The sequence below is a fragment of the Culex quinquefasciatus genome, chromosome 3 (genome assembly GCF_015732765.1).
Source record: "Culex quinquefasciatus strain JHB chromosome 3, VPISU_Cqui_1.0_pri_paternal, whole genome shotgun sequence".
In the NCBI taxonomy this organism is placed as follows: domain Eukaryota; kingdom Metazoa; phylum Arthropoda; class Insecta; order Diptera; family Culicidae; genus Culex; species Culex quinquefasciatus.
In genome coordinates this window covers 157,040,781-157,065,875 of record NC_051863.1, presented here as the reverse complement: position 1 = coordinate 157,065,875, position 25,095 = coordinate 157,040,781, and the positions used below count along the sequence as shown (strand labels likewise).

The window sequence follows — 25,095 nt, the reverse complement described above, 5'->3', positions numbered from 1 at the left end:
GGCAGAAAAGTTTCTACTTGACAGCTCGTTCCATGGGGACCATAGTTGATCCATCGATAAAATGTTGTCCTATTAATTAATTTGTTTTGCAATAAAATAAAAACATGTTAAAAGAAAAGGGTTTTAATCGTTGTACGAACTAAAAAGGGTCAAACGAAAAAGTGACCAACCACCGGGGGTTAAGTGTACATAAACATTTACATATATAGGGCTTTAAGCTCGGCCTCGAGCTCGGCTTTAAGACCCTATTTTAGAACCAAATTGGGATAAATTGCATCAAGCCCCCACCGAATACTATTCTATCTCCACCACTGGAGTTGTAGCGTCATCCCAAAGCAAAAGACTCAAAACACAAACGAAAAGGCCTATTCAAAATTTGTGTTTTGTTTACATTTCTGTTTTTACCTGGCTGAGAAGTGCGCGCAGGAATCTGCAAGTTCAACTTCAGTGCCACCGCTCCACGTTCAGGAAACTTGAAACCATACCGGAACTGCCACGATGGACACGGTAATGGAGCTGATAAAACCGCCGTACAACTTTGACAACAGTTGCTACTTTGACGAGGAAAATAAAATCCGCTTCGAGCCACCGATATACGAACAGCGCTATCTGACCGTGTTGCGACTGCTCGAGCTGGACCTGTGGAAGGATTCGTTCAAAAAGGTATGATTCCAACATTCGGTTGTTATCGTTGTTATCCGTGAATAGTTTTGATTATTCAAATTCATTGCAGGTCGTCGAATTTGGTTGCGCGGAAATGAAGTTTTTTACACTGCTGAAAACCTTGCAGAGCGTGGAGCAGATTCTCGAGGTAGGTGGACAACGTCGATTTGTTAGTAATTTTTTAAAGCTTATTCTTTCTCTGAAACCCATTTCGCGGTTTGAAACATTCCCTGGACAATGTTTACAAAACTGTTTTGGCCAAAAGTAAAGTCAGTATAATAGTTTTTTTTTAAATATGCGTGGTTCTCTACTATTTCGCCAATCGACTTTTGTTTGTATTTGTTTTATTCTAATAAAACTTTGTAAAAAGTAAAGTAAATCTTTCCCAGTTCCTGAGGGGAACACCCTTGAAGAGTATCGAGGCCGGCATTTACAAAGCGGATTCAGTGGCAGTTTCATTCTCAACTTAATGTTAACATGTTAGGGTTAATGTTAACATTCCATAGGTCGCCTCCCTAAGGTGTCGTGATAAGGTCCAGTTTGTGACGATACACTACCTTCCCTTTACTAAGTAATCAATTCCAGAAGGGAAAAGATCACCAGTTGTGTTGGTCCGAGCCGGGATTTGAACCCCGATCTACCGCTTACGAGGCGGAAGCGTTACCACTGGGCTACGTGGCTCGGTCTCAACTTTGGCCATGCAAAAAAAAAGTCATTTCGCAATTTTAGTTTACTATAATACAAGTCTCCACACAATTTTGGGGGCTGATCATACAAAATGGGTATGTAAATGTATGAAATTATGTATCTTGAGATGGCATTTTCTGACCGATTTGTTGTCTTAGGCAAGGTTATAGGTAATTATTAGAACTTTTCAGAAAAAAATAGGTACACAAAAAACCATTGCTATACTTAACCCTTAAGTTCTCAAAATACGTAAAAAATAGTGAATAAAAATGTTAAAAATCATATTTAGTAAACCCGGGTTTGCAATCAAAAAGTAAAAGTTTTCAAGTGAAAGGCACTTTTTAGCATAAATTTTCATTTTTTTAAAAATACTTTTTAAAAGAAAATTACCTCAAATTTTCTACCATTTTTTCTGGGACTTTGCAAATCGGGCTATAAGTTTTTGAGATACAACCTCTCAAAGTGTTCGAATTGATGAAAAAGATGATAGTTATCAACCTGTAATTTTCAACTGACGATTTATCGGAACCCATTGTCGATTTTCAATGCTGAAAAAATGATTTAATTTGTTAAATTGTCTTATCTTTCCAATACCAATAATTATAAAATTTCAAAATCAATCTTTTACTATCAATGGTATATAGGGGAACTATACCCTTTCTCAGCCTATTTCTATTATCGGCCTATCAGCACTTTGATCATAAATTACAGTTTAAATAAAGTATTTTTGACTGTTCCAAAGTAATAAATAGCTCAAATTAAAGTGAGCAAGCAACTCTTCATTGTTGATACATCTGAAAATGTTGATTTAATAGCGGAAAACGGCAAAAGTGATGACAATTGGTCGAACGGCTTAGTGTGATTAAAATGGGTATATTTCCCCTAAATACATAATTTTCCTACTTTCATAGTTTAGACTATTTATATTTTATTGAAGATATAAAGGGGTAAGCGGGTAAGCGTGATTGCGCAGTCGGTCTGGGTTCGATCCCAGACGGTCCCGGTGACATTTTTCGAGACGAGATATGTCGGATCACGCCTTCCGTCGGACAAGGAAGTAAATGTTGGTCCCGGTCTAACCTAGCGGTTAGGTCGTTAGCTCAGTCCAGGTGTAAGAGTCGTCTCCCTGTCTCGGCTGAGTCGCTTGTAAGAAGTGGGACTTGCAATCCAAAGGTCGCCACTTCGAATTTCGGGGTGGATGGAAGCTTAGGTGTAAAAAGAGGTTTGCAATTGCCTCAACAATTAAAGCCTTCTGACAACCAGTTTTGGGCAGGAATCTCGCAATCGAGAAAGCGAAGGCAATGCTGTAGAGCGAACAAAGAAGAGATAAGAAAATTTTACAAATGTCAACCTGAGTGATATTAATAATAATAATATTTAAAAAGTTGAAGACGAGATTGTGATTTTTTCATAATTATGAATGGAAGTTGTTTATGGAGTCGATGCGGTTGTATCCATCCAGAAGCTGTCTTAATCTTAATTTGATTCCGTTTGAAAACCTACTGGCTTAGTGAGAATCTTCTCTGTTTGTTGGATCAGCTTCGCTAGAATTAGCGATGTTTTTCACTGGACCAGAAGGTCTAAAAAACGAAACTATTGGCACTACGCCCCCCGGGGCATGGCCTTCCTCTAACGTGGGATTTCTGCTCCAGCGCCTCTGACGAGACAGGAGAAACCGGGACCGACGTTTAACTTCACCATCCGATAGAAGCTCAGTGGATAAGGCGGGAATCGAACCCGCGTCTCATAGCATCATCGGGATCGGCAGCCGAAGCCGCTACCCCTGCGCCACGAGACCCAGGACCAGAAGGTCTGTAGGATTCCAAAATCAGCCAGGGAATTTATCAGCAACATTTCAGAATGACATTCTTGCAGGCCAAGGATTGATACCTAAGAGCATGCAATGGCACTGACCTTGTTGCGTGCTCTTCGGTTGACGTCCACGTAAGGAACATCCTGGAAGAAGCGTAACTAACTACATCCGTAGTTCTGTTAGATCATCCAAATTATCTTGATCAGAACAGTATAGCTCTGGTTCCTTGCGAGTGTCCTATTTTCTTACCTCCACGTTGGCTTGGTTTTCATGATGACCTAGCTGGTGGCCTGTGGAAACGGATCGTAAACCTTTGACCACCGCGGGTCAGAGTCGAGACGGCTAAAAGAAAGGGGCGCGACAATGTGGGAAAGGGAAGTAATTTGTGATTGTAGACGGTATTGTTTTGATTCGCAGTATGTTGAGTCAACTGCTGTGGATGTACCTGAAACATCGCACGGGGTTTCTCTTCTCTTCATTCTCAGCTACCACCTATCTCCTATTTTTATTTTGCTTCTGATTCCCAACTCTTTACTGATTCTTCTATTTAATATTCAACATTTGATTTTAATTTTACTAACTTTTGATTCTCTTATCTCTCACAGCTTTTCCACTCTTTTCTATCAATTGATACTGCTGTAACAAACTTTGTTTTGTTTTTTTTTTCCTTAAAAATATACTTTTCCTTAATGTACTACATAGTAATATCAAGTCTATTTATCATTCGCCTAATCTTTTTTGATTTTATTGCGAATTTATTTATTTGAATAATTCTTTATCTGTCCTATAAATTATCATTACTATAATCTAAGCTTGTTTTGTATCTCTATTTATTAACTATTGTCTAATTTTACATATAATACATCTAGCTTCTCATTTTTATTCTTCAAAATACGCTCATCATTCTCTTACTATTGATACTTGATTTTTATAAAATAAATTCTCTTTTACTGTCTATTGTTTTCAATCTTCACCCTTTTTTCAAACAAGTGAGGTTTGAGCCCTTACTCAATTTATGGAAGGGTTAAAGGATTAACACAAATATTAGTATTGTATTTTTGGTAAACTTTTATAACATGCTTAGGACCAAAAATTGTAACAAAACACCGCGACAAAAGAAATAGCAACAGATAAACAGACTCAACAATAGGGAAGATTTCAGGAGAAAACAATTCACAGTAAATAACAATTAATTTTTGAATTCAAACTAAAAATATAACAGTTTTTGCTTTAATGAAAGTTTACAGGCACACTATAAATGGTTAGGCGCTTATACTTACATCAAACCCTACGTAATGTACCACCCCCGGCCGAGTTAAAATGCGTAACCGGAAAAGAAGGTGTGCATGCCTGGCACGAACACTCAAAGCGTGTTCTAGCGTGCTGCTCGTACTGACTCAGAGCAAGGGTGGGAACCTAGTGCATAAGATCGGTCAAGGCCCGTTCTTACACTGAAAATTGCGAATTATGTCAAGTACTTGAACTTGACAATGGTGAACTCTTGAATAAAAATGCATTTTCATGGGCTATCATGATTTTGCTTCTCAAAAAAAATATTAAAATTTTAAAAAAATCTAAAATTAAAAAAATAATATTTTGAGGGACACATGGTGAATTGGGACAGCTGTTTTAGCCTTGGTTTGTTCGGATAGAATAGACACAGAGCAACAAAAACAGTACAACAAAAATCTGGGTTTTTTCATCACCTATATTTAGGTCTATTCCCGTACCTGCAGAATTGCAAAATTTCTGCAGCTTCTGCAGAATTTTGCAGCCAGCAAAAGTAACTTTTTTGCAGCGCGTGCCCGTACTTTTCTGCAAATCTCTCTTTTGCAGCAGTTCTGCAGGAGAGCAAGAAAAGGGAAAGCAAAATTTACATAAGAAGCTAACCAGCGGAAGAGAGAAGAAACTACCTGCAGAAAAGTACTGGAACGGTTTTGCTGCAACTTCTGCTTCTCTCATTGCAAAAGTTTTGCCTGAGAGAAAACGGTCTGCTGCGGATTCTGTGCAGAATTGCAGAATTCTGCGGTACGGGAATAGACCTTTTTACTTAAAAGCTTTACAGTCTTTATAAAAATCTAAAACTCTACTCAAGACATCCAATAGATAAGAAGAATAGTATTATACGTTTAACGTATTTTCATTGATCTAAACCCATTTTTAATATAATCAAAAATTACAAAAATACGTATTGTCAAAGATTAAATTTTAATTTCGAGCAACCCTGTCGAGAGGGAGGCCCAACACAAAACCAAAACTACCACAGGGCATGCCGCGCTCGTTCCTTCAAAAAGGCCTCTTCCCTTCTCTGTTTCTGTCAAAAACCAACATCTGTCATCGCGCGTTCCCTTTTCCTGCCCACATTCGCTTCGCGTTTCGACGTGCAGCCAGAGCCTGTTCGCGAGTTTTGTGTCAAGTCAAGAAAGGAAAAAAAAGAGGTGCAAGGAGGAAATCGGAACAAGAAGGCCAGCAGCACTTTCACGCCATAAAACCGTGACCCCGTCCGCGCAAAGCAAGTTCCGAGGTCGCGCCGGCTGCCATCCGAAACGTCGTCGCCGCCACGTTAGGGGAGCGATGGAGTGGGATCACCCGGAAACGTTTACTTGAAGTTTGTGTGTTCCCCTTCCATTTGAGAGAAGAAATTTTGGTTGGTTGAAACGAGGTTGTGGAACCGTTTTGTGGCGACGAGGGGTGGCCAGGATTGTGGAGGGTGGCGCAAGGATGAGTGCGGATGAGTTTATTTATAGCGTGATAAACAGTGATACGGTGGGGCAGCTGGACCTGAACGTGATAGCCAACACGTTGGCCAGTGCCGATGCGTTGATCCGGCAGATAAAGGCCCAGCAGGAGGAGAATGGTGCGCTGAAGGAGAAGATTACGTCGTTGCGGAGTTCGGCGCTGCAGATCAAGCAGCTGTACGAGGCGGAACTGGGGAAGAACCGAGGGACGGCGGAACGCGAGCAGGATTACATAAGGCAGCTGGGGGAGCTGGAGGAGCGGACACGGGACGCGGAGAATGCCCGGGTCAATGCGGAACTGCGCGAGAAGGAAACGGTGGCGGAGTTGGAGCGGAAGCTAGACGCGAGCCAGGAGCGGTACGACGGGTTGGCCGGGGATGCGTTGAGGAATGCGGTTCTGCTGGCCGAGAGTGGCCTTCTTCCGGCCGACCAGCAGCCACGGCTTCGAGAGTTGAGGCACTACTGGCAAAGTCAACAGCAAAGTGGGGTGGCGTTGCCGGAGGACTTGGTGGCAATCCTAGCTAAGAAGAAGTTCTCTCGTAAGAAGCGGCGATCGGATGCGGAGTCCCGCGATCAAGCTACGATGACCTGTGGTCCCACGCTCATTTCTACGGCGGTCAACACTACCGCAGAACCTTCTCCAGCTCCCGCGCCAGCCAAAACCTTTGCCGACAAGGCCACCATGTACTCTAGCTCGACCGTGACCCGGTCCACGTGCACATCCGCCTTCATCCGACGCGTGGACGTTGGCGTCAACTATCCCGAGGTCGTGCCCAAGTCCATCGACGACATTCTGCGCGAGTGCGTCATCGAAATGCCTTCCCTCCTCTCACCCATCCTGGACGACCTCCCTCCAGTCCAGAAGGAGTCCATCGAAACGCAGACCGATGAGCCCGTTGAAGTCGTCGCCGTCACCACCACAACGACCACGACCACCGTCGGAACCAACACCACGCTGCGGAACATCCGCCGGCGGTTAGATTACGTACGCAAGACTGAAAACCTCGCCGGCGGCTTCACTATCAAAAAGGAGGAAACCATCTCGCCGGCCAGCTCGATCCAGAATCTGCCGACGGCCGTGGCAGCCGCCGCCGCCGCACCCACCCCGACCGAAGTGAACCCCCAGCTGACGCAAATCTGGGCCCTGCTCGGCGAAACCATGTTCCGGCTGCTCGGCAATGGGCGCATGTTTGACAGCCAGCAGCAGTGCTTCAACACCATCAACGAGCGGTTGGCCATGGTCAACAGCTTGATCGATCCGGAAGCGGTCCGGCGGGGACCGAGCGCGACCCAGCTGATGATGAGCGAGGCGCTGGCGGCGGCGGCCGCGCAAGCTGCGATGCTCGGGGATGGGGCGAGGAAGGTGACGCCGGTTGTGAAACGGGCGGCGAGCGTCCCGGCCGGTGGGAAAGGCGGCGATGATTACGAGGCGGATGTCGCCGAGGAAGGTTTGGCGGATTTGCGTTTTGAAAAAGGGCATTTTTAATTTAAAATCACTTTTTTTGATAGCTTCCAACGAATCGTGGGAGGATGTGCCTTCGGAGCGATCTCCGGAGATGCCTGACGAAGAGGAGGAGACTCCGGAGCAAAGGCCGGTGATGGAGGATGGTCAAAATGTGATTCAACAGCAGGAGCAAGAACAGGTTGTGAATGAACTTACTGAAACTGCTTCGGAGGCGTTGCACGAGATTGAAGAATCGGCAGTGGAAAGCTTACCGGCGGAGCTTGAAGAAGGTAAGTTTTTATAAGTTTCTTTTAGTTACCAACTCATCAAAATTTCAATTTTCCAGAAATTGTAACGTCTTTGCCAACAATTGAACAATCTGTGAATACTTCCTCATCGACGGATGAAACCAAAGAAATCGAAAAATGCTCAAAGGAGCAAAGTCCTGCGGCAACGTCGGCGGTTACTTCGAACGAAGAGCCCGAAAAGATCGCCCTAGAAAGTGCCTCCGTTGAACCGGAACAAGAACCCGTCGAAATCCAAGCCACCTCCTCAATCGAACCGGCTCAAATTCGGCCAGATTCGCCGCTTGCGATAGAGACCGAAGAAATTCCCAGTGCCCGCTCCCCCACACCTCAAGAACCCACCCTCAACCAGTCCCTTCCGGCGGAGTTCACCCTGGCCGACCTCTCCGACAGCGACGGTGCGGGCAAGAAGCACTACCTGGACGTGCGGCTTGGCGACGATGGCAGCGACTCGGCCACGGCGACCGACGACGAAGAGTCCACCGAACGGATGATGATCATCGTGGAGGGGTCACCGGCGCGGTCCATGGCTAGCTCGAGCTGCACCTCGATCGGCAGCAACGGCACGTTGATATCGCCCATCAAGGTGCGGGAAACGAACGACCTGGTCAAGGACCAGTTCAAAACGCCGACGAGTCCGGCCATTAGCAAGCGCAAGCTGCGCGAGCGGACGGATTCGGGCAGCTCGGCCGGTTCGAGTAGGAGTAGTGCGGGTGCGAGGAATCCGAAGAAGCGGGGGCGGTTGTCACCTGAGACGGAGTCGCTGCTGGAGGACGATTGGGATCGGAAGTTTTCCACGATTAAGGACTACTTTGCGCTGCCGTCGAGCTTGAACCCGATCGATAGTGGTGTTATGTGGGATGACGAGGACGATGAAGACATGGACGAGGAGTTTAAGATGCCGTTGGAACCGCTGTCGCAAACGGTTGTTAAAGAGGAGCGGAAGGTGGCACCGGTTCTGGAAGGTTTGTTCACCAGAATTTACAGTATTTCAAGCAATACCATAACATAACTTTCATTTCAGAACCCAAACCCTCGACCAGCACCGCGCCCTGGAACGACTTCAAGGTCCCCCTGCAAATTGACGTTCCTCCGTCGAACATCGCGACGACCGATTCTCCCGAGTCGCCACCGCTGGAAGATTCGCCCATGTCGCCGGACGCGGAAGCATTTACCGCCGAAGATTCCCCAATGTCCCCACTCCCGGAAGACGACGGCACCCCCCTCAGCTACGATTCGCCAATGTCTCCGCCACCGGAGAGTCGCGGCTCGATGTACACCGTAGATTCGAGGGTGATTCCGGTGAATAACCCGCTGGCCAGTAGGTTGTCCCAGGAGTATGACAATACGCCGATCGGCAAGACGATTGCGCGGTACAGCAGCGGGCGCCGAGCGGAGGTCCTGCGGAATATGGCACCCGAGATGGCGCCCAAGGAGGCGGGAATGGTGCGACGAATTGTGGCCATGATCCAGAGGCACGTGGCCGCAGAATGGACGGTGGAGAACGTGCAGCGGAGTTGTGCGGAAATTTTAGCCCTTACGGACAATACGAGGTTGATTTCGGTGGCGGTCATGGACTTTGGTGTGGCTCAACAGGACTTGGTGCTGGACGTGCAGTGTTCCCCACCGGCGCCGGTCTTGCCGAAAACGGTTCAGCAGTTGGTGTTGCTAGTCAAAACGATGAACGAGACGCTGTTTACGCTGGACAAGGTTCTGTTGCATGAGATTGACCGGCGGGTGTTTACGCTGAAGGCCGGCGCGGACAAAGTCATGCTGGAGACCGTTACGACGCTGACGTACCTCTACATCGGGATGTCCGACAGCAGCCGGTTGTACGGGTGCACGGCTCGACTCTTCATGTACAAGTGCTTGTACTACTTCAACTTCAAGGGTCTCCCGCTAATCTACCTCGTCCTAAAAGCCTTCCCGCATGCCTTGCCCAAAAAGGGCAGCGTCTACTACGACAACTCGGACGCCATGGTCAGCACCATCCGGACCGTGCTCATGAACATCAACTTCATGGAGCGGAGCCACGCCCAGGATGCGGCCCTCTACAAGAAAGCCGAACTAATGAAGCTGTTCAAGTACTTTTACGGCTACCAACCCGGCCAACCCACGTACGACGAACTCATCACGAACCTCGTCGAAAAGATCAAAGCCAACAAGCTCAAGAACGTCGACTACTGCCTCATCCTGGTCGCGAAACGCAAGGGCTACGAGTGGGCCAAGGACGCCATCGTCCAGAAGCACCTGTACCCGCTCCTCAACGACTACCTCAAGCAGCTGGAGCACGCAGACCGCACCGACGCGCTGGACGATCGGATCTGCTGTCTCATCTTCACCATCTCGGCGATCCTGAAAACGCAACCCAACTTCCAGGACGTGTCGCGCTTCATGCAAATGTTCGGCAACATTGTCCAGCTCGCCGGCGGCAACCAGCGCGTGCAGGAGGCGGCCGTCGCCGGACTCGTGCGGTTCACCCGCTTCGGGTTTGCCGACATCTACGAGTGGCTTTGCCGGTGGTGCCCGAGCTACGAAGTGAGTGGCCGCACGAAGCTGATGCTGGCCACGTTCGTGCACCGGAAGGATGCTCGCTTCTGGAAGCAGCTCAACCAGGGCGAGATCGTCTAGTGTGTGTGTGTGTGTGTGTGTGAGCAAGCTTATTTATTTAACCGTACACCTATCTGGTTGTACGGTACCCGCCACACTCAATCCCTTGAATGGTATCTTCAATTGAGGCGAAGATATCCGTTGGTCCGTTTTGTTTTGTGTGTAATTGCGTGAAAGAGGATTACGAGAGTTGCGTTTCTGAAAGCAATCAACCAGAAGTTTCTTTTACTATATATTTGAAAGAAATAGTGTAAATATTTGCAAACAGCCAACCTAACTTAAGATTAATTCAATAATAAAACAGTCAAGTTTCTGAAACTGATTAAATGAAACAAAACCGGGTGTTTTTTTATGTAGTCTTACGTGGTGATTATTGCATTCGATCGTAATATTACGATCGTTATTTCTCGACTCACGATCGAGATTTCTCGATGGTAAGATTACGACTTACCATCGACAAATCTCGATCTACCATCGACAAATCGTCGCTTGTGTGCTATCTTGTGACACGTCTGCAATAGAAAGATAGGACGTGTCACAAGATAGCACACAAGCGACGAAATTACGACTTACCATCGAGAAATTACGATCGTAATTTTACTGTTGAGAAATCTCGCTCGTGGATCTAGAAATTACGATCGTAATTTGTAATACCATTTTTTGAATATTTTTTATTTAAACGGCATTTTAATTTCATAAATTTCTAAAATTGAAAAATTGAAATTTTTTTAAAATTTTAAAAAAATTCGAAAATTTCAAAATTTTTAAAAAATTTAATAATATCAAAAATTTTAAAAAAATTAAAAAAATTTAAAAAATTTAAAATTTCAGAAATTTTAAGATTAATAAAAATAAATTTAAAAAATTGAAAAAATTTAAAAACATCGAAAATTAAAAAAATTCAACAAATTTTAAAAACTTTGAAAATTTCAATATTTTTTAAAATTTAAGTTTTTTATGTTTTAAAAATTTCAACAATTTTAATTTTTTTTTTAATTTAAATTTTTTTTAATTTATAAAAAAAATGAAATAAAATCCAATTCAATCCAATAACTCTTTCGCAAAAAAACTGGATTTCCTCCTGATTTGTTTTTTTTTTCTCTTTTGAAAAAGCACACGATGTTGAACCAAACTGCATCAATAACTCGAAATTGATAAAAATGCATATGGGACAGTTAAGCGATCAGGGGCAGTACAGTCCACACTCGATTATCCGAAGGCCTCGCAATAAATTCACTTCGGATTATCGAATCACGAAAATACAATTTTTTTCGTTGTTCAATTTTTGATTGTCGAGCTAAAATGATTTGAATTTTTGCCACCATTTTGCCAATAAAATTTTTTGATTTTTTTTTTAAATTTTTGAGATTTAAAAAAAAAAATTAAAATTTTTGAAATTTTCGAAATACAGTCGACTCTCTGGCTGTCGATCTTCTCGATATCAATATTGCTCCATGTACCGATGAATTCTTCAGTCCCTTCAAACTGCATACTTCGATTGTCTTTATTCCTCGATATTTTCTCTTACTTGAAGGATCTCTTCCTCGACGGTCCGTTGGATTCTATTTGCTCTAAAAATCTATTCCGGTTGTCAATAATTTCATTTTCTCATGGCTTGCATAGACATTTTTCTTTGAGAAACGAAGCTTTGAAGGGTGTTTGACATTTCTTTGTTTTTGTTTGCTGGACGTTGCCATGATTCTCTCCCATAGCTGGTTGGCAAGAAACAACCAATTTCAATCGAGTCTTCATTTTGCATCGTTCTATAAACTGATGCTTCTCTTCCTCGACGGTCCCTTGGATATTGACAACCAGAGAGTCGACTGTATTGGATTTTTTTGAAATTTTTATGATTTTTAAATTTTTTAAAATTTTTGAATTTTTTGAAATTTTTTTTTGAAATTTTAGAATTTTTTTTTAATTTTTGAAATTTTTAAAATTTTTAAAATTTCTGAAATTTTTAAAATTTTTGAAATTTTTGAAATTTTTAAAAATTTGAAATTAAAAAAAAATTGAAATTCCTAAAATTTTAAAATTTTAAAATTTTTTTAAATTTTTTAAATTTTTGAATTTTTTGAAATTTTTGAAATTTTTGAAATTTATAAAATTTATAAAAAAATTTAAGTTTTTAAAAATTCTAAAAAAAAAAAAAATTTTTAAAATTAAAAAAAAATAAAATTTCTGATATCTTTTAAATTTTTGAAATTATTGTTTTTTTTAAATTTTTGAATACTTGAATTTTTGAAAACACGTATCGAGATTTTCTCGATCGTCAGTCGTAATTTGTCGATGGTAGGTCGAGAAATTACGATCGAATGATCTCAATCTACTTTCGACAAATTACGACTTACCATCGACAAATTACGATCGTAATATTACGATCGAGAAATCTCGATCGTGAGTCGAGAAATTACGATAGTAATATTACGATCGAATGCAATAATCACCACGTTAGTATTTTTTTCGTTTGCTGATCGAAATACCTAAGTCGACATATTCGTGAAGAGTATTGTGCTCGATTGGCAAAAATTGACCGAAATTTTCCCAAGAAGCAATTTTCCGAAGAATGAGCAAATTTAATGAACATATTTTTTTTTGTTTTTGATGATTTGGATAAACTTTCTATGACTAAAGAAGATATTTTGCATCACGAGTTCGTCCATACAATTTTGGCAGGCTTTTAAGTTATTGAAAAAACTTGTAGGTACAGAGCGGACTCGTTAAATCGAATTTAGCTCTTTCGAATGTCCGCTAATTCGAATGCTCGCTAATTCGAACGTATTCGAATTAAAAAGCAGTCAACCGTCAAAATCAGTTGTCAAATTGATGTTGACGTTTCAACGCAATTTCCGAACACGTGATTTCAAGCTTTTGACAGCTGTCAGTCGTTCCAATTAGCGAATTTGGATTACAGATTGTCTCGAGACAGATTGGCCGATGCAAAATAAATCGGCACTGGCAACGTATGTTTTGCGCTTGCAACACTGCCAGTTTTGCTGGGCGTAAAGGGCGGTTGGTGTCCAGCACGTTTGGTGTCCAGAAACATTGGCCAATCTGTTTGCCTTGACAATCTGTAATTTGGATTCGCTCATTCGAATGCAGAAAAAAGCAAAGCAAACCACTTTAACGACCCCCGGGTCTTTTGTGGTCTGTGTTGCAAGTTTCTGCTCATTTCTAGGCGTCCGCCCAGCAGACCAACGTCAAAAAACCAAAACAAACCGAAATGACAGAGGGGTTAATAGATGCAAAAATCATGTTCAATAGATAAAAAAAAACTGTTTTCAAACTTTTATTTAATTTTAAGTCACATTCAAAAAAAAATATGAAACGTAAGGATTGTAAATACATTTCATTAACTTTTATTTTTATATTTCATGAGAAAAATATTATGCATCGGTGGTCCCCTCGTTATTTTTCGTACAGCCCAGTTAGCGAGCAGCATTCGGTGACTGTTACCGAACAGGTACTGTACAATTGAGGCTTCGGATAATCGAGCCTGAACTGCAAATCAATAGTATTTAAAAAACAAAAATTTCTAAATTTCAAACATTTTAAAAAAATTAAGAAATTCAATATTTTCAACAAATTTTTTAGTTAATTTAGAAAAAGTATCTGAAATATAAAATTAAAAATATTCCTTTTTATTTCTTGATTTTAATATTTCATAATTTATTTTTTTTAGGTTAGGCTGGTACAAATATTTTTAGAAGTTTTTGTCACCCCCCCTTCAAAATTGGCCCGAAAAATCAGGGGGCAAAAAAAATATTTTTACAATAAACTTCAAAATTTCAATGAAAATTCATGTGCAACCAGCTGAAATCAAATTAAAATACATTCTTCTGCGTTTAGAATCATTTTTAGCATGTTTGGGTTTATTAAAAAATCTTAAGATTTTTTGAAAATTTTCGATGCAAAATCTTTTTTTTCGATGCAATTTTTATTTTTGTCAGATCTTAGATTTTTTGAAAACTAATGATTGCAAAACAACTGAACTAGTGTAAAATGCATTTTAAAACACTTTTTTTCATTTAATTGTGAAGACTATGGCTTGTTATTCAAATTTTTATATTTTTTTATTTTTTTGCCCCCCTCTTGACCTCGGCCAGGGCCGAGGGACAAAAACTTTTTTAAATATTTGCATCGGCCTTATTGAGCTTTTGTTTTTATGAATCTTTATTTAAGGATTTTTTTTTGTTTTTTTTTAATATTTAAATTTTTAATAAAAAAAAATAATTTTGATAGTTAGGAATCTTTAAATTTTTAATGTTTGCAATTTTTATTCTTGACATAATTTTTTAATTTTTTTAAAAAAATTTAATTTTATTTTTTTAGATTCTAAGTTTTATTTTTTTGCAGTTTTTAGTTCCATAATTTTTGATATTTAGAATTTTAGAATACAATCCAGACTTGATTATCGAAGGCCTTGGATTTTTTTTTTGTTCTTGATTCGATTATCCGAAGACTTTGGATAATCGAAAGTTCGTAAAATTTAGGCTTCGGATAATCGAGTCTAAATTGTAATTCAACAATGTACAAAATATAAAATTTAAGGATCTCAAACATTTTAAAATTTTCAAGAAGTTCAATTTATTTTTAATCTTTTAGATTTAGACATAAAAAAAACTAAGTATCGGTTATTCAAAAATTTTGTATTTTTTTCAATATTTTAAAAGCTAGTTTTCTTGAATTTTAAGAATGTTTAAATTTTCTCATTTTTCTTTTTATTTTTTTTTTCATTTGAATTTTAATAGTTTGGAATTTTTATCTCGAAAAGTTAGAAATTTATATACTTTTAATTTCAACCTTTTAAATTTTAAGAAATTTGAAATTTTCATAGTTTGGAATATTAATTTGTTTTAGAAGTTTCTAATTTTTTCCATTTTCCAGTTAGAATTTTTGCTTTTTAAAAGTTTAGAATTTCGGAGTTTTTTGAGTTTTTTACTTTTGTATTTTAATGTTAAAATTAAAAAAAATAGTTCCAGAGTTATTGAACCTTTGATTTTTTTTGAATAAATCGAGATTACCTCTATCGTCGATCGTAATTTGTCAAAAAAATACGTTCGAATTACCGTTGACAACTTACAATCGTAATATTTCAATCGAGTAATCTCAATCGTGATTCGAGGAATTACGATCGAAATACAGTCCTTACTCGATTATCCGAAGCCTCGATTGTCCGGACTTTCAATTATCCGAAGGTTTGTATGGGACTCAAATCACGAACAAAATAAAATCGTTTTTTTTTTCATTTTCTAACTTTAACCTTAAATTCGAGTTCTGCGACCCCATTTTAGTCAAATTTGAATGGTTGATTGCAGTGTTGGTATTATCGCGCTCTCGCGAGAAAATTTTCTCTCTCTCGAGTTCTCGCCGCGAGTATCGAGCTGCCGAGAGAAACTCACCGATTGCCCGTGCTCTCCTCCGCTCGCGAACGGGCTTTCTCGCGAGCCAGATTTGCCCGTTCGCGAGAAGTTGAACGTGTTAGAAACGAACAAAAAACAACAAAGCGATTGAAGTTACACCTCTATACCATCGCCTGGTTCGTATTCATAAGCCTGATAAACAAATTGCTAGCTTGGGGCGAACGGCTAGAACGAGGCGCTCGCGAGCGCTCGTGGCGAGAGCGAGAACGCGAACGAAAATGCGAGCGCGAGCGAGAAGAGAAAAGTACTACAAGTTCTCTCCCTCGTTCGCGAGCGAGAAATGCTTTCCTTCTTCTCGCTCGAATTCCAACAATGGTTGATTGTCTATTAACCCTCTACAACCCAACCCCGCCTTTGGACGGGCTTCGATCTAAAAAATCGCTAAAAATCAATTTTCAACCAATTTTTGATGTTTAACAAGCATTGGAAAGAAGAACTCTTAAAATTTAAGAAAATTTTAGGGTTGGATGTTTGATTTGTTTTATGTGACTTTGCCAACCAATGGTTTTAAAAATGTTAGTTTTTTAGGGGTCAATTTTGGCTGTGTTATTTACTAACATTTCCTATATTTTAAGTAAAAAGAACTAAGCAGAAATTTGTAGTGTCTCAGACTATGCCTCTACGCATTTTTTAACAATTTAAATGATAACGGTGTTATTCTAGAGCAAAAAATTTGAAAACAATCACAAAATTTTTCGTAAAACAAAAGTTGCTCAAAATAACTTCCTAAACACGGGAGAAATAAAAATGTTCGAAAAGAAAATGTTGGGCAGTAGAGGATTAAAATAAAAAATACATTTTTTAAATATTTCATTACAGCTATTTTGGCCACCATCTTTAATTTATAAATTACTAATCACTTTAGAGTAGTTTAGGGGTCATACTTAAGCCACTTAAGCTAGACAATCAAAAATATTATATTTTAAATATTAAATATATTAAATTTTAAGACAACGAAAAAAACATTTTTTTTATTCGATTAACCGAAGTGAGCAACTCTCTACGAAATCGGCCGATTTCGACCATTTTTATTTTTTGTATTTTTTTATTTGACTCAAACTTTGTGGGGGGCCTTCCCTATGACCAAATAAGCTATTTTGCGTCATTGGTTCACCCTTACAAGTCTCCATACAATTTTGGCTGCTGTCCATACAAAAATGGTATGTAAATATTTAAACAGTTGTAACTTTTGAGTGAATTTTCTGATCAATTTGGTGTCTTCGGCAAAGTTGTAAGTATTGTTGAGGACTTTTGAGAAAAAAAATGGTACACGGAAAAAAAATTGCAGATTTTTTAATCAACTTTTTTTTACAAAAACTCAATTTCCCAAAATCGACTAACATTTTAAAAGGGCCAAACATTGAATATTACGCACATTTAAAATACTAGTCCTGATTTAAAAAAATTCAAAATATTTTTTTTTCGAAAAGATCGGAAAATTTCACGAATGTTTCATGTTAAAACATTGAAAATCGGACCATTAGTTGCTGACATACCGACATTAAAAAATGGTGGGTTGTTTTGATGAGACTTAGAAAACTTCAATTTTCGTATTTCTTTTTCTTAAAGTGGCTCTATCTCAGCAACCCGAGGTCCAATCTTCAATGTCTCTTAGACAAATTTATAGCAAATTTTCTGAAGTCTTAAAAATTTTTTTTTATAGAAATGGTCACTCATGCACAGTGGTCGGAAACGCAAATTTAGCAGGAATAATTTATTTCCGCTTCAGGGATGCATTTTCGAGCTTCGGTGTCCAAGAAGCATTTGTTAAAAATGAAATTCTACATCTTTTGGTCAAAACGATATTAGGGTGGTCCAACAATTAGTAATATTTTCAAAAACTATCTTCGCTTCTAGATAAGATAGAGGTATACTTTCTTCAACAGTATTGTAGTACTAGCCATTTCAAACAACTTTGTCGAAGACACCAAATCTCTATCTCTTAATCTGATCATTCTACAGCATTTTATATGAAAAGCAGTAGGGTGGCCCACCAAAAAAGTGTTTTTATTGCGTATCTTTTTTGTATTATTTTTGGCAATTTTGGTATCTTCGGGACATATTTAGACCATAAAAATACGCGTCTTTTGAAATGTCAACGAAGTCGCTAGGTCATTTTGGTAAAAAGTTACAGCGTTTTAAAAGTTTTTAATAGGCCTTTTTCAAATGTTTGTATCTTTTCGAGGGGGACACAAAAAAATACGCTCCGCGGTGCACCTGAAAGCTCAAAACTTCTTCTTTAATATGAATATAACATCTCAAAAGGGTTTTTCTTAAACCCAAGTTACAGCGATTTAAAAATGGTCATTTTATGAGATTTTGTACCATGCTCTATGAGGAAATTTACATGAATATCGCATAAATAGACGCACGGCTCCGTGATGGCAAGGCCGATTGAGCCAGTTAGGGTATAGGTTAAGATAGAGGACAAAGAATAAAAAAAAAATTGTATGAAGCTTTGTATGGAACAACTAATGATGCAAAATGGCACCCTTAAACACAGTAAATGCATGGAAAGTTTTAACCTATTAAAAAAAAACACAAATAAAAGTCGATTTACGAAAAAAACGTAGAGAAATAATAATATGTTAAAATACATTTTCTAACGAATAAAATCTTTAATCTTTTTTTTCTAATTAATTTGAGCCACCCTAATCAGATATCATATCCTCAGCTGCTTTACTATTTAAAACAGGTCTAATTTAAGTTTTAAATGTTTTTTTTTTATTTTTCTTTCTATGCGAATTTAAAACAAACATATCTTATAACTCTTACGAATATGAACCACCCTAGTTCATCTAAGACCACCCTAGTTGCCATAAAAACCAGGTTCGACCACGTTTGTCCACAAATCAACTGATTAATGCGATATTCATGTAAATTTCCTCATAGAGCATGGTACAAAATCTCATAAAATGACCATTTTTAAATCGCTGTAACTTGGGTTTAAGAAAAACCCTTTTGAGATGTTATATTCATATTAAAGAAGAAGTTTTGAGCTTTCAGGCACCGCGGAGCGTATTTTTGTGTCCCCTCGAAAAGATACAAACATTTGAAAAAGGCCTATTAAAAACTTTTAAAACGCTGTAACTTTTTACCAAAATGACCTAGCGACTTCGTTGACATTTCAAAAGACGCGTATTTTTATGGTCTAAATATGTCCCGAAGATACCAAAATTGCCAAAAATAATACAAAAAAGATACGCAATAAAAACACTTTTTTGGTGGGCCACCCTACTGCTTTTCATATAAAATGCTGTAGAATGATCAGATTAAGAGATAGAGATTTGGTGTCTTCGACAAAGTTGTTTGAAATGGCTAGTACTACAATACTGTTCAAGAAAGTATACCTCTATCTTATCTAGAAGCGAAGATAGTTTTTGAAAATATTAGTAATTGTTGGACCACCCTAATATCGTTTTGACCAAAAGATGTAGAATTTCATTTTTAACAAATGCTTCTTGGACACCGAAGCTCGAAAATGCATCCTTGAAGCGGAAATAAATTATTCCTACTAAATTTGCGTTTCCGACCACTGTGTCATGGTCACTATTTTAATTTTTTTTTTTTAAACTGCAAATATTTCACTAAAATGAAACTTTCTGTGGCTATATCTTGAAAACGGAGCCCTTTATCAAAAAATCTGTAGAGTACTTTTCGATTGCAAATTCAATTTTGCATGATAAAAATAATGTCAAATTTGTTTTTGCATGAAATTTCACTATACAAAATCACTATTTTTTTCAAAAATTCATAACTCGGCGGCAGATTTTTTGACCATGTTTCTCTATGGCTCAAAAGTTGCGGATTTTTGTCCCCTAAAACATATCAAAAAAATTTCGAAAATCAAAAAATACGAATTTTGGGAAATTGAGTTTTAGGGGAAAAAAAAGTTGATTAAAAAATCAGCAAAAAAAAATTTCCGTGTATTTATTTTTTTTCTCAAAAGTCCTCAACAATACCTACAACTTTGCCGAAAACACTAAATTGATCAGAAAATTCACTCAAAAGTTACAGCTGTTTGAATACTTACATACCAATTTTGTATGGACAGCAGCCAAAATTGTATGGAGACTTGTAAGGGTGAACCAATGACGCAAAACAGCTTATTTGGTCATTGGGAAGGCACCCACAAAGTTTGAGCCAAATCAAAAAATACAAATAAAATCCATTTCCGGTTTTGGTAGAGAATTGCTCAAGTGAAATTTTGCCATGGCCTTCGAATATTCGAGTCAGGACTGTACTACGATCGAGTGCAATAGTCACCACGATTGCAATCAAGTGCCAACCAAAATTTCCAAGAAAAATCCCAATTTTCTACTCCACCGATCACCCGTAGGTCGACATCGACGAGGAGCTAATATCCAAGTGGGCTTACACGGTTCGCCCACTAATGGTGGATTTTATCCAGCGCCGGCCGAGCAAGTTTGCCGTCGAGGTGTGGCGCGGCAGCATCGCCAGCTACAACGAGTGCCTCCAGGACACGGACGTGGTCATTGGGATCGAGATGTAAGTGGGCGTTCGGGGTTGATATCGTTTTGGTTAAAGAATAATTACAATTTTCGATTTTTTAGCATCGAGCACCTGTTCCCGCTGGTGCTGGAGGCCATCCCACACAACATCTTCGGATTGATTCGACCCAAGGTCGCGCTTTTCAGCACGCCCAACTCCGAGTACAACGTGCACTTTGATGGTCTGCTGGAGACTGGCTTTCGCCACGAGGATCACAAGTTCGAGTGGACGCGGGCTCAGTTTCGGGAGTGGTGCGAAAACATTTGCCAGCGCTTCCTGAGTACGTGGTCAAGTACTTTGGCATTGGGCCACAGCCGAAGGACTCGCCGGACGTGGGACCCGTCAGCCAGATGGGAGTGTTTGTGAGGAAGGATTTCTTGGAGGTGTTGGAAGCGAAACGCGCTGCTCAAGCTGAAGGTGGAGTGGTAACGACGCAAGTCGCGCCCACGGTACAGTCTGAGGAACCACCTGGACCTTCCGGTGAAGGTCAACCAGCCGAACCGAAGATTTACTTTGATGAAGAAGTAGGCGAAATCGTCATGGAACGGGACGAAGACCCTGATGATTTTGACGCGGCGGTAGCACCAGGAGAAGGTCTTGAAGAGTTCCGTGATGTCCTCGACGAGGTGGATTCCAACGGGGACGACATCGATCTGAGTGACGACGAAGATCAACCGCTCGGCCGTGACATCGATTACTACGTCCCGGTCGAACGATCACGGAACGACAGCGGAAACTACGACGATGAACTGCTCGATTCCACCAGCGACGAGTACAAGCTGATCTACAGCGTTGATTACCCTGTGCAGGAACCCGACCTGCGGCAACGACCGGAACGCCTGCTCGAAGAAGCGGAATACCAAATCCGCAGGTTAAGACTCCAGCAGGAAGACTACTACCACTACGAGGAGAACGAATACCGCATTCCGCTGCAGCTGGTAGTGTCCTGCATGAACGTTGAACTGACCACCGATTTGGACGAGTTGAGGCCGATTCTGGCGGGGGCTTCGTACCGCATTTCCGAAGAGAACGTGATAACGCTGAACGGGGATGACGAGTCGGTGCTGGGCAGTGAGGAGGACTTTGAGTACGATTTGGACGAGGAAGAAGTGCCGGCGGACGGAGAGCGGGGTAATGCGTGGGATGGGGCGGATGGCGGCGGTGGTGGGCCAGGTTCCGAAGGGGATCGGCTCGACGAGGAACTGTGGGATTAGTTGGGGTGTGAATTTTACGTGGGTTTACATATATTTTATAAATATACTATTTTTAAACTCAAAACGTTGTGTTTAATTATTGATTCTCCTTTCACTCGTAATTTTTGTATTCAAATGTTTTCATTTTTGAATTTGTCTTTAATTTTACGCAGATAAATGAAACTATTATTTCTTATCAATGTTAAGTGTGAGTATTTTGCAGGCCAAGGGTGGATGATACTGATGATGCCCCTTTGGTTGACGCTGTTAGATCATCTTGGTCAAACTAGTTTGGCTCTGGTTCCTTCCATTGCCCTATATACAGGGTTGTTACGGACGGCGCGGATCGCTGGCTAATTTTGCTCAGACGCGCATTTCGCGCGGATAGCAATTTTGATAAACAAAATAATTAAGAACGATAGAATTTCTTTCAAACTACAAAGGAAAATATTATTAGGAATTAAATAAATTCAATCTCTTTCGTTGAGTGCGAAAACATCAATTTCTAAGAAGTTGTTAATGAAGAAAATTTTCTTCTAAAAATTATTGATTTTTTTTTTTTCATACGAAACTTTGAAATAATCTTCAAGGAGCGATTTTTTTTAATGTAGTGAGATTTGTTATATTAATTTAACATAACATTACAACTCATTATTTTTAAAACATCTGCTTAATACAATAAATACCAATTTTATTAAAATCAAAATAACAAAATTCGAAAAATTACAGAATTTTAAAAAATTGAAGCTATGAAACTTTTTAGATATTTTATGTTTTTTCAACATAAAAATTTAAATTTTTAAATTTTTGGTTTATTGAAAAAAATAAAAATTCTGTTGCCCCTCTGATCCAGGTAGAATTGATTATATTCCCAATTATCACAACATGACGAAATCCACTTGGAAAATTATTAAATTCTTAAATTAAATAATTATTAAATTCTAAAATTATTAAATTATTAAATTATTAAATAATAAAATTATTAAATTATAAAATTATAAAATTATAAAATTATAAAATTATAACATTATAAAATTATAAAATTACTAAATTATTAAATTATTAAATTTTTAAATTATTAAATTATTAAATTATTAAATTATTTAAAAAAAAATCAAACCATCCACATTAACGACCCCCGGGTCTTTTGTGGTCTCTATTGCAAGTTTCGGCTCGAACCTAGGAGTCCGAAGGCTTGAATGGGGAGAGCACCCAAACCTCTTTCTACTCCAAGGAACCTTCCACCCCAGTGTTTGAACTGACGACCTTTGGATTGCGAGTCCAGCCGCCGCCAGCGATTCCACCGGAGTAGGCTTGGTTTGGTGTGTTGTTTGTACTTATGGCATGGAGACGACTCCTACACCTGGACGGCCTAACAACCAAGGCCGGGACCGACATTTTACTTCCTCATCCGATGGAAGGTTGGAGCAGATGGGAATCGAACCCAGAATCATCCGCTTACAAAGTGGACAGCGTAACCATTCGGCCACGCACTGCTCCTATTAAATTATTAAATTATTAAATTATTCAATTATTAAATTATTAAATTATTAAATTATTAAATTATTAAATTATTAAATTATTAAATTATTAAATTATTAAATTATTAAATTATTAAATTATTAAATTATTAAATTATTAAATTATTAAATTATTAAATTATTAAATTATTAAATTTTTAATCTTTTAAATTATTAAATCATGAAATTATTAAATTATTAAATTATTGAGTTATAAAATTTTTAAATTATTAAATTATTAAATTTTGATTTTTTTTTCCGTTTTCTTAGTTCGGATCATTTTCGGAGTCATATTTTAGTTTAGAGAAATTTAGAGAAGAAAATAATAGAAATTTCGTGTATCGATTTTCCAGAGTAAAGTTTTGGCGAGAATTATCAAGTACTAAATCCCTAGATTTTATAATTTGGTGATTTATTTTATGGTTTTAATTTTTTTAAATTTTCGAATTTAAATTTTTTTCCTGAATTTGTTTTTAAAGCAACGATATTAAAAGTGTTGCAAAAAATGCTAATATTGTTTCAGAAATGGCAAAAATGGTTCCATTTGGTACAGGTGGGATATGAATCCACAACTGATCAATGGTACTGATCCAAATGCCTTCTGTATTATTATTTTTTGTTTAAAATTTCATTCATTATGTTACTTTCTTCTATGTTTGTCGCGATTTTTTTTTATATGGCGTGAATTTCGCGCGGATTGGGTCTTGGGGTCGGCGCGGATCTGGCGCGGATTTTTTCTCGACTTTTACGTAACAACCCTGATATACTTACCGCCACGTTGGCTTGGTTTAGTCATCATGATGACAATGTGTAACCTAGCTAGTGGCCTGTGGAAACCTTTGACCAGCGAGGGTCAATTTTCAAGTTTGGCTCAATTTTCATAATTTTGATCGTCAAATTGAAAATTGTTCATTTTTTCATAGTTTATTTCATAGAATCGGTTCTCAAATGACCATTGAACAAAATTTTGAAAAAAATATTTATACTAGTCGTTTTTATTGACATTATACGTCAAAATTCAATCCGGCCCGCGAGCCAGACCAATTTTTCACTTAAAACTTACATAAAAACGAACTGCAAAAATATTTTTCCAAACTTTTGTCAAAGTTATGTACCAGTACCGATCCCATCAAATAAATCAGGAAAAAATAACAATTGTTATTTTGACGTTAAAAAATGTGAAAATTGAGCCAAAAAGGTTGGTCAGGCTTATTGTAGACGGTATTGTTTTGATTCGCAGCATGTTGAGTCACCTGTTGTGGATGTACTTGTACGTCGCAGAACGGGGTGTCTCTTCATTTCATTTTCAGCTACCATCTATCTCCTGTTTTTATTTTCACTGCTTCTTCTGTTTATTATCCACCGTTTGATTTTATTGACTGTTCTCTTATCTCTAAATACTTTTCCACATCAGAAAAGAAGGTGAGCAACTCTCTACGAAATCGGCCGATTTCGACCATTTTTATTTCTTGTATTTTTTTATCTGACTTAAACTTTGTGGGGGCCTTCCCTATGACCAAATAAGCTATTTTGCGTCATTGGTTCACCCTTACAAGTCTCCATACAATTTTGGCTGATGTTCATACAATAATGGTTTGTAAATATTCAAGCAGCTGTAACTTTTCAGTGAATTTTCTGATCAGTCTTCGGCAAAGTTGTAGGTATTGTTGAGGACTTTTGAGAAAAAAATAGGTACACGGAAATTTTGTTTTGCAGATTTTTTAATCAACTTTTTTTTTACAAAAACTCAATTTCCCAAAATACGTATTTTTTGATTTTCGATATGTTTTAGGGGACAAAAATCCGCAACTGCCGCCGAGTTATGAATTTTTGAAAAAAATAGTGATTTTGTATAGTGAAATTTCATGCAAAAACAAATTTGACGTTATTTTTTAATGCAAAATTGAATTTGCAATCGAAAACTACTTTACAGATTTTTTGATAAAGTGCTCCGTTTTCCAGATATAGCCACCGAAAGTTAGATTTTAGCAAAATATTTGCAGTTTTTCGATTTTTAATAATAGTTACCATGAGTGACCATCTCTGAAAATATTTTTTATGAAAAGTTCAGAAAATTTGCTTTAAAATAGTCTAAGTGACATTGAAGATTGGACCTCGGGTTGCTGAGATACAGCCGCTTTAAGAAAAAGAAACACGAAAATTGAAGTTTTCTAAGTCTCACCCAAA

General features: G+C 38.7%; 2 protein-coding genes across 2 annotated transcripts; both read left to right on the top strand.

Annotated features, from left to right (window-relative positions):
• The first annotated feature begins 379 nt into the window (after nucleotides 1–379).
• On the top strand, nucleotides 380–21,473 carry LOC6036295. Its single transcript, XM_038260588.1, is given in 5 exon segments — nucleotides 380–663; nucleotides 734–811; nucleotides 20,023–20,192; nucleotides 20,258–20,466; nucleotides 20,469–21,473. Coding segments are annotated over 5 exon segments (1,563 nt in total). The 5' UTR covers nucleotides 380–498; the 3' UTR covers nucleotides 21,410–21,473.
• Nucleotides 5,487–10,597, top strand: LOC6036294. Its single transcript, XM_038260587.1, has 4 exons — nucleotides 5,487–7,349; nucleotides 7,411–7,635; nucleotides 7,692–8,615; nucleotides 8,675–10,597. Exons 1-4 carry the CDS (start codon nucleotides 5,885–5,887, stop codon nucleotides 10,279–10,281), a joined length of 4,221 nt encoding a protein of 1,406 aa, XP_038116515.1. The 5' UTR covers nucleotides 5,487–5,884; the 3' UTR covers nucleotides 10,282–10,597.
• Nucleotides 21,474–25,095: the final 3,622 nt, after the last annotated feature.

Excerpts from the sequence above, each read along its gene's own strand:
- LOC6036294 (XM_038260587.1), top strand. The coding sequence starts at position 5,885 with ATGAGTGCGGATGAGTTTATTTATAGCGTGATAAACAGTGATACGGTG. Across the intron at positions 7,350-7,410 it reads GGCGGATGTCGCCGAGGAAG|CTTCCAACGAATCGTGGGAG; the intron begins GTTTGGCGGATT and ends TTTTTTTGATAG. Across the intron at positions 7,636-7,691 it reads ACCGGCGGAGCTTGAAGAAG|AAATTGTAACGTCTTTGCCA; the intron begins GTAAGTTTTTAT and ends TCAATTTTCCAG.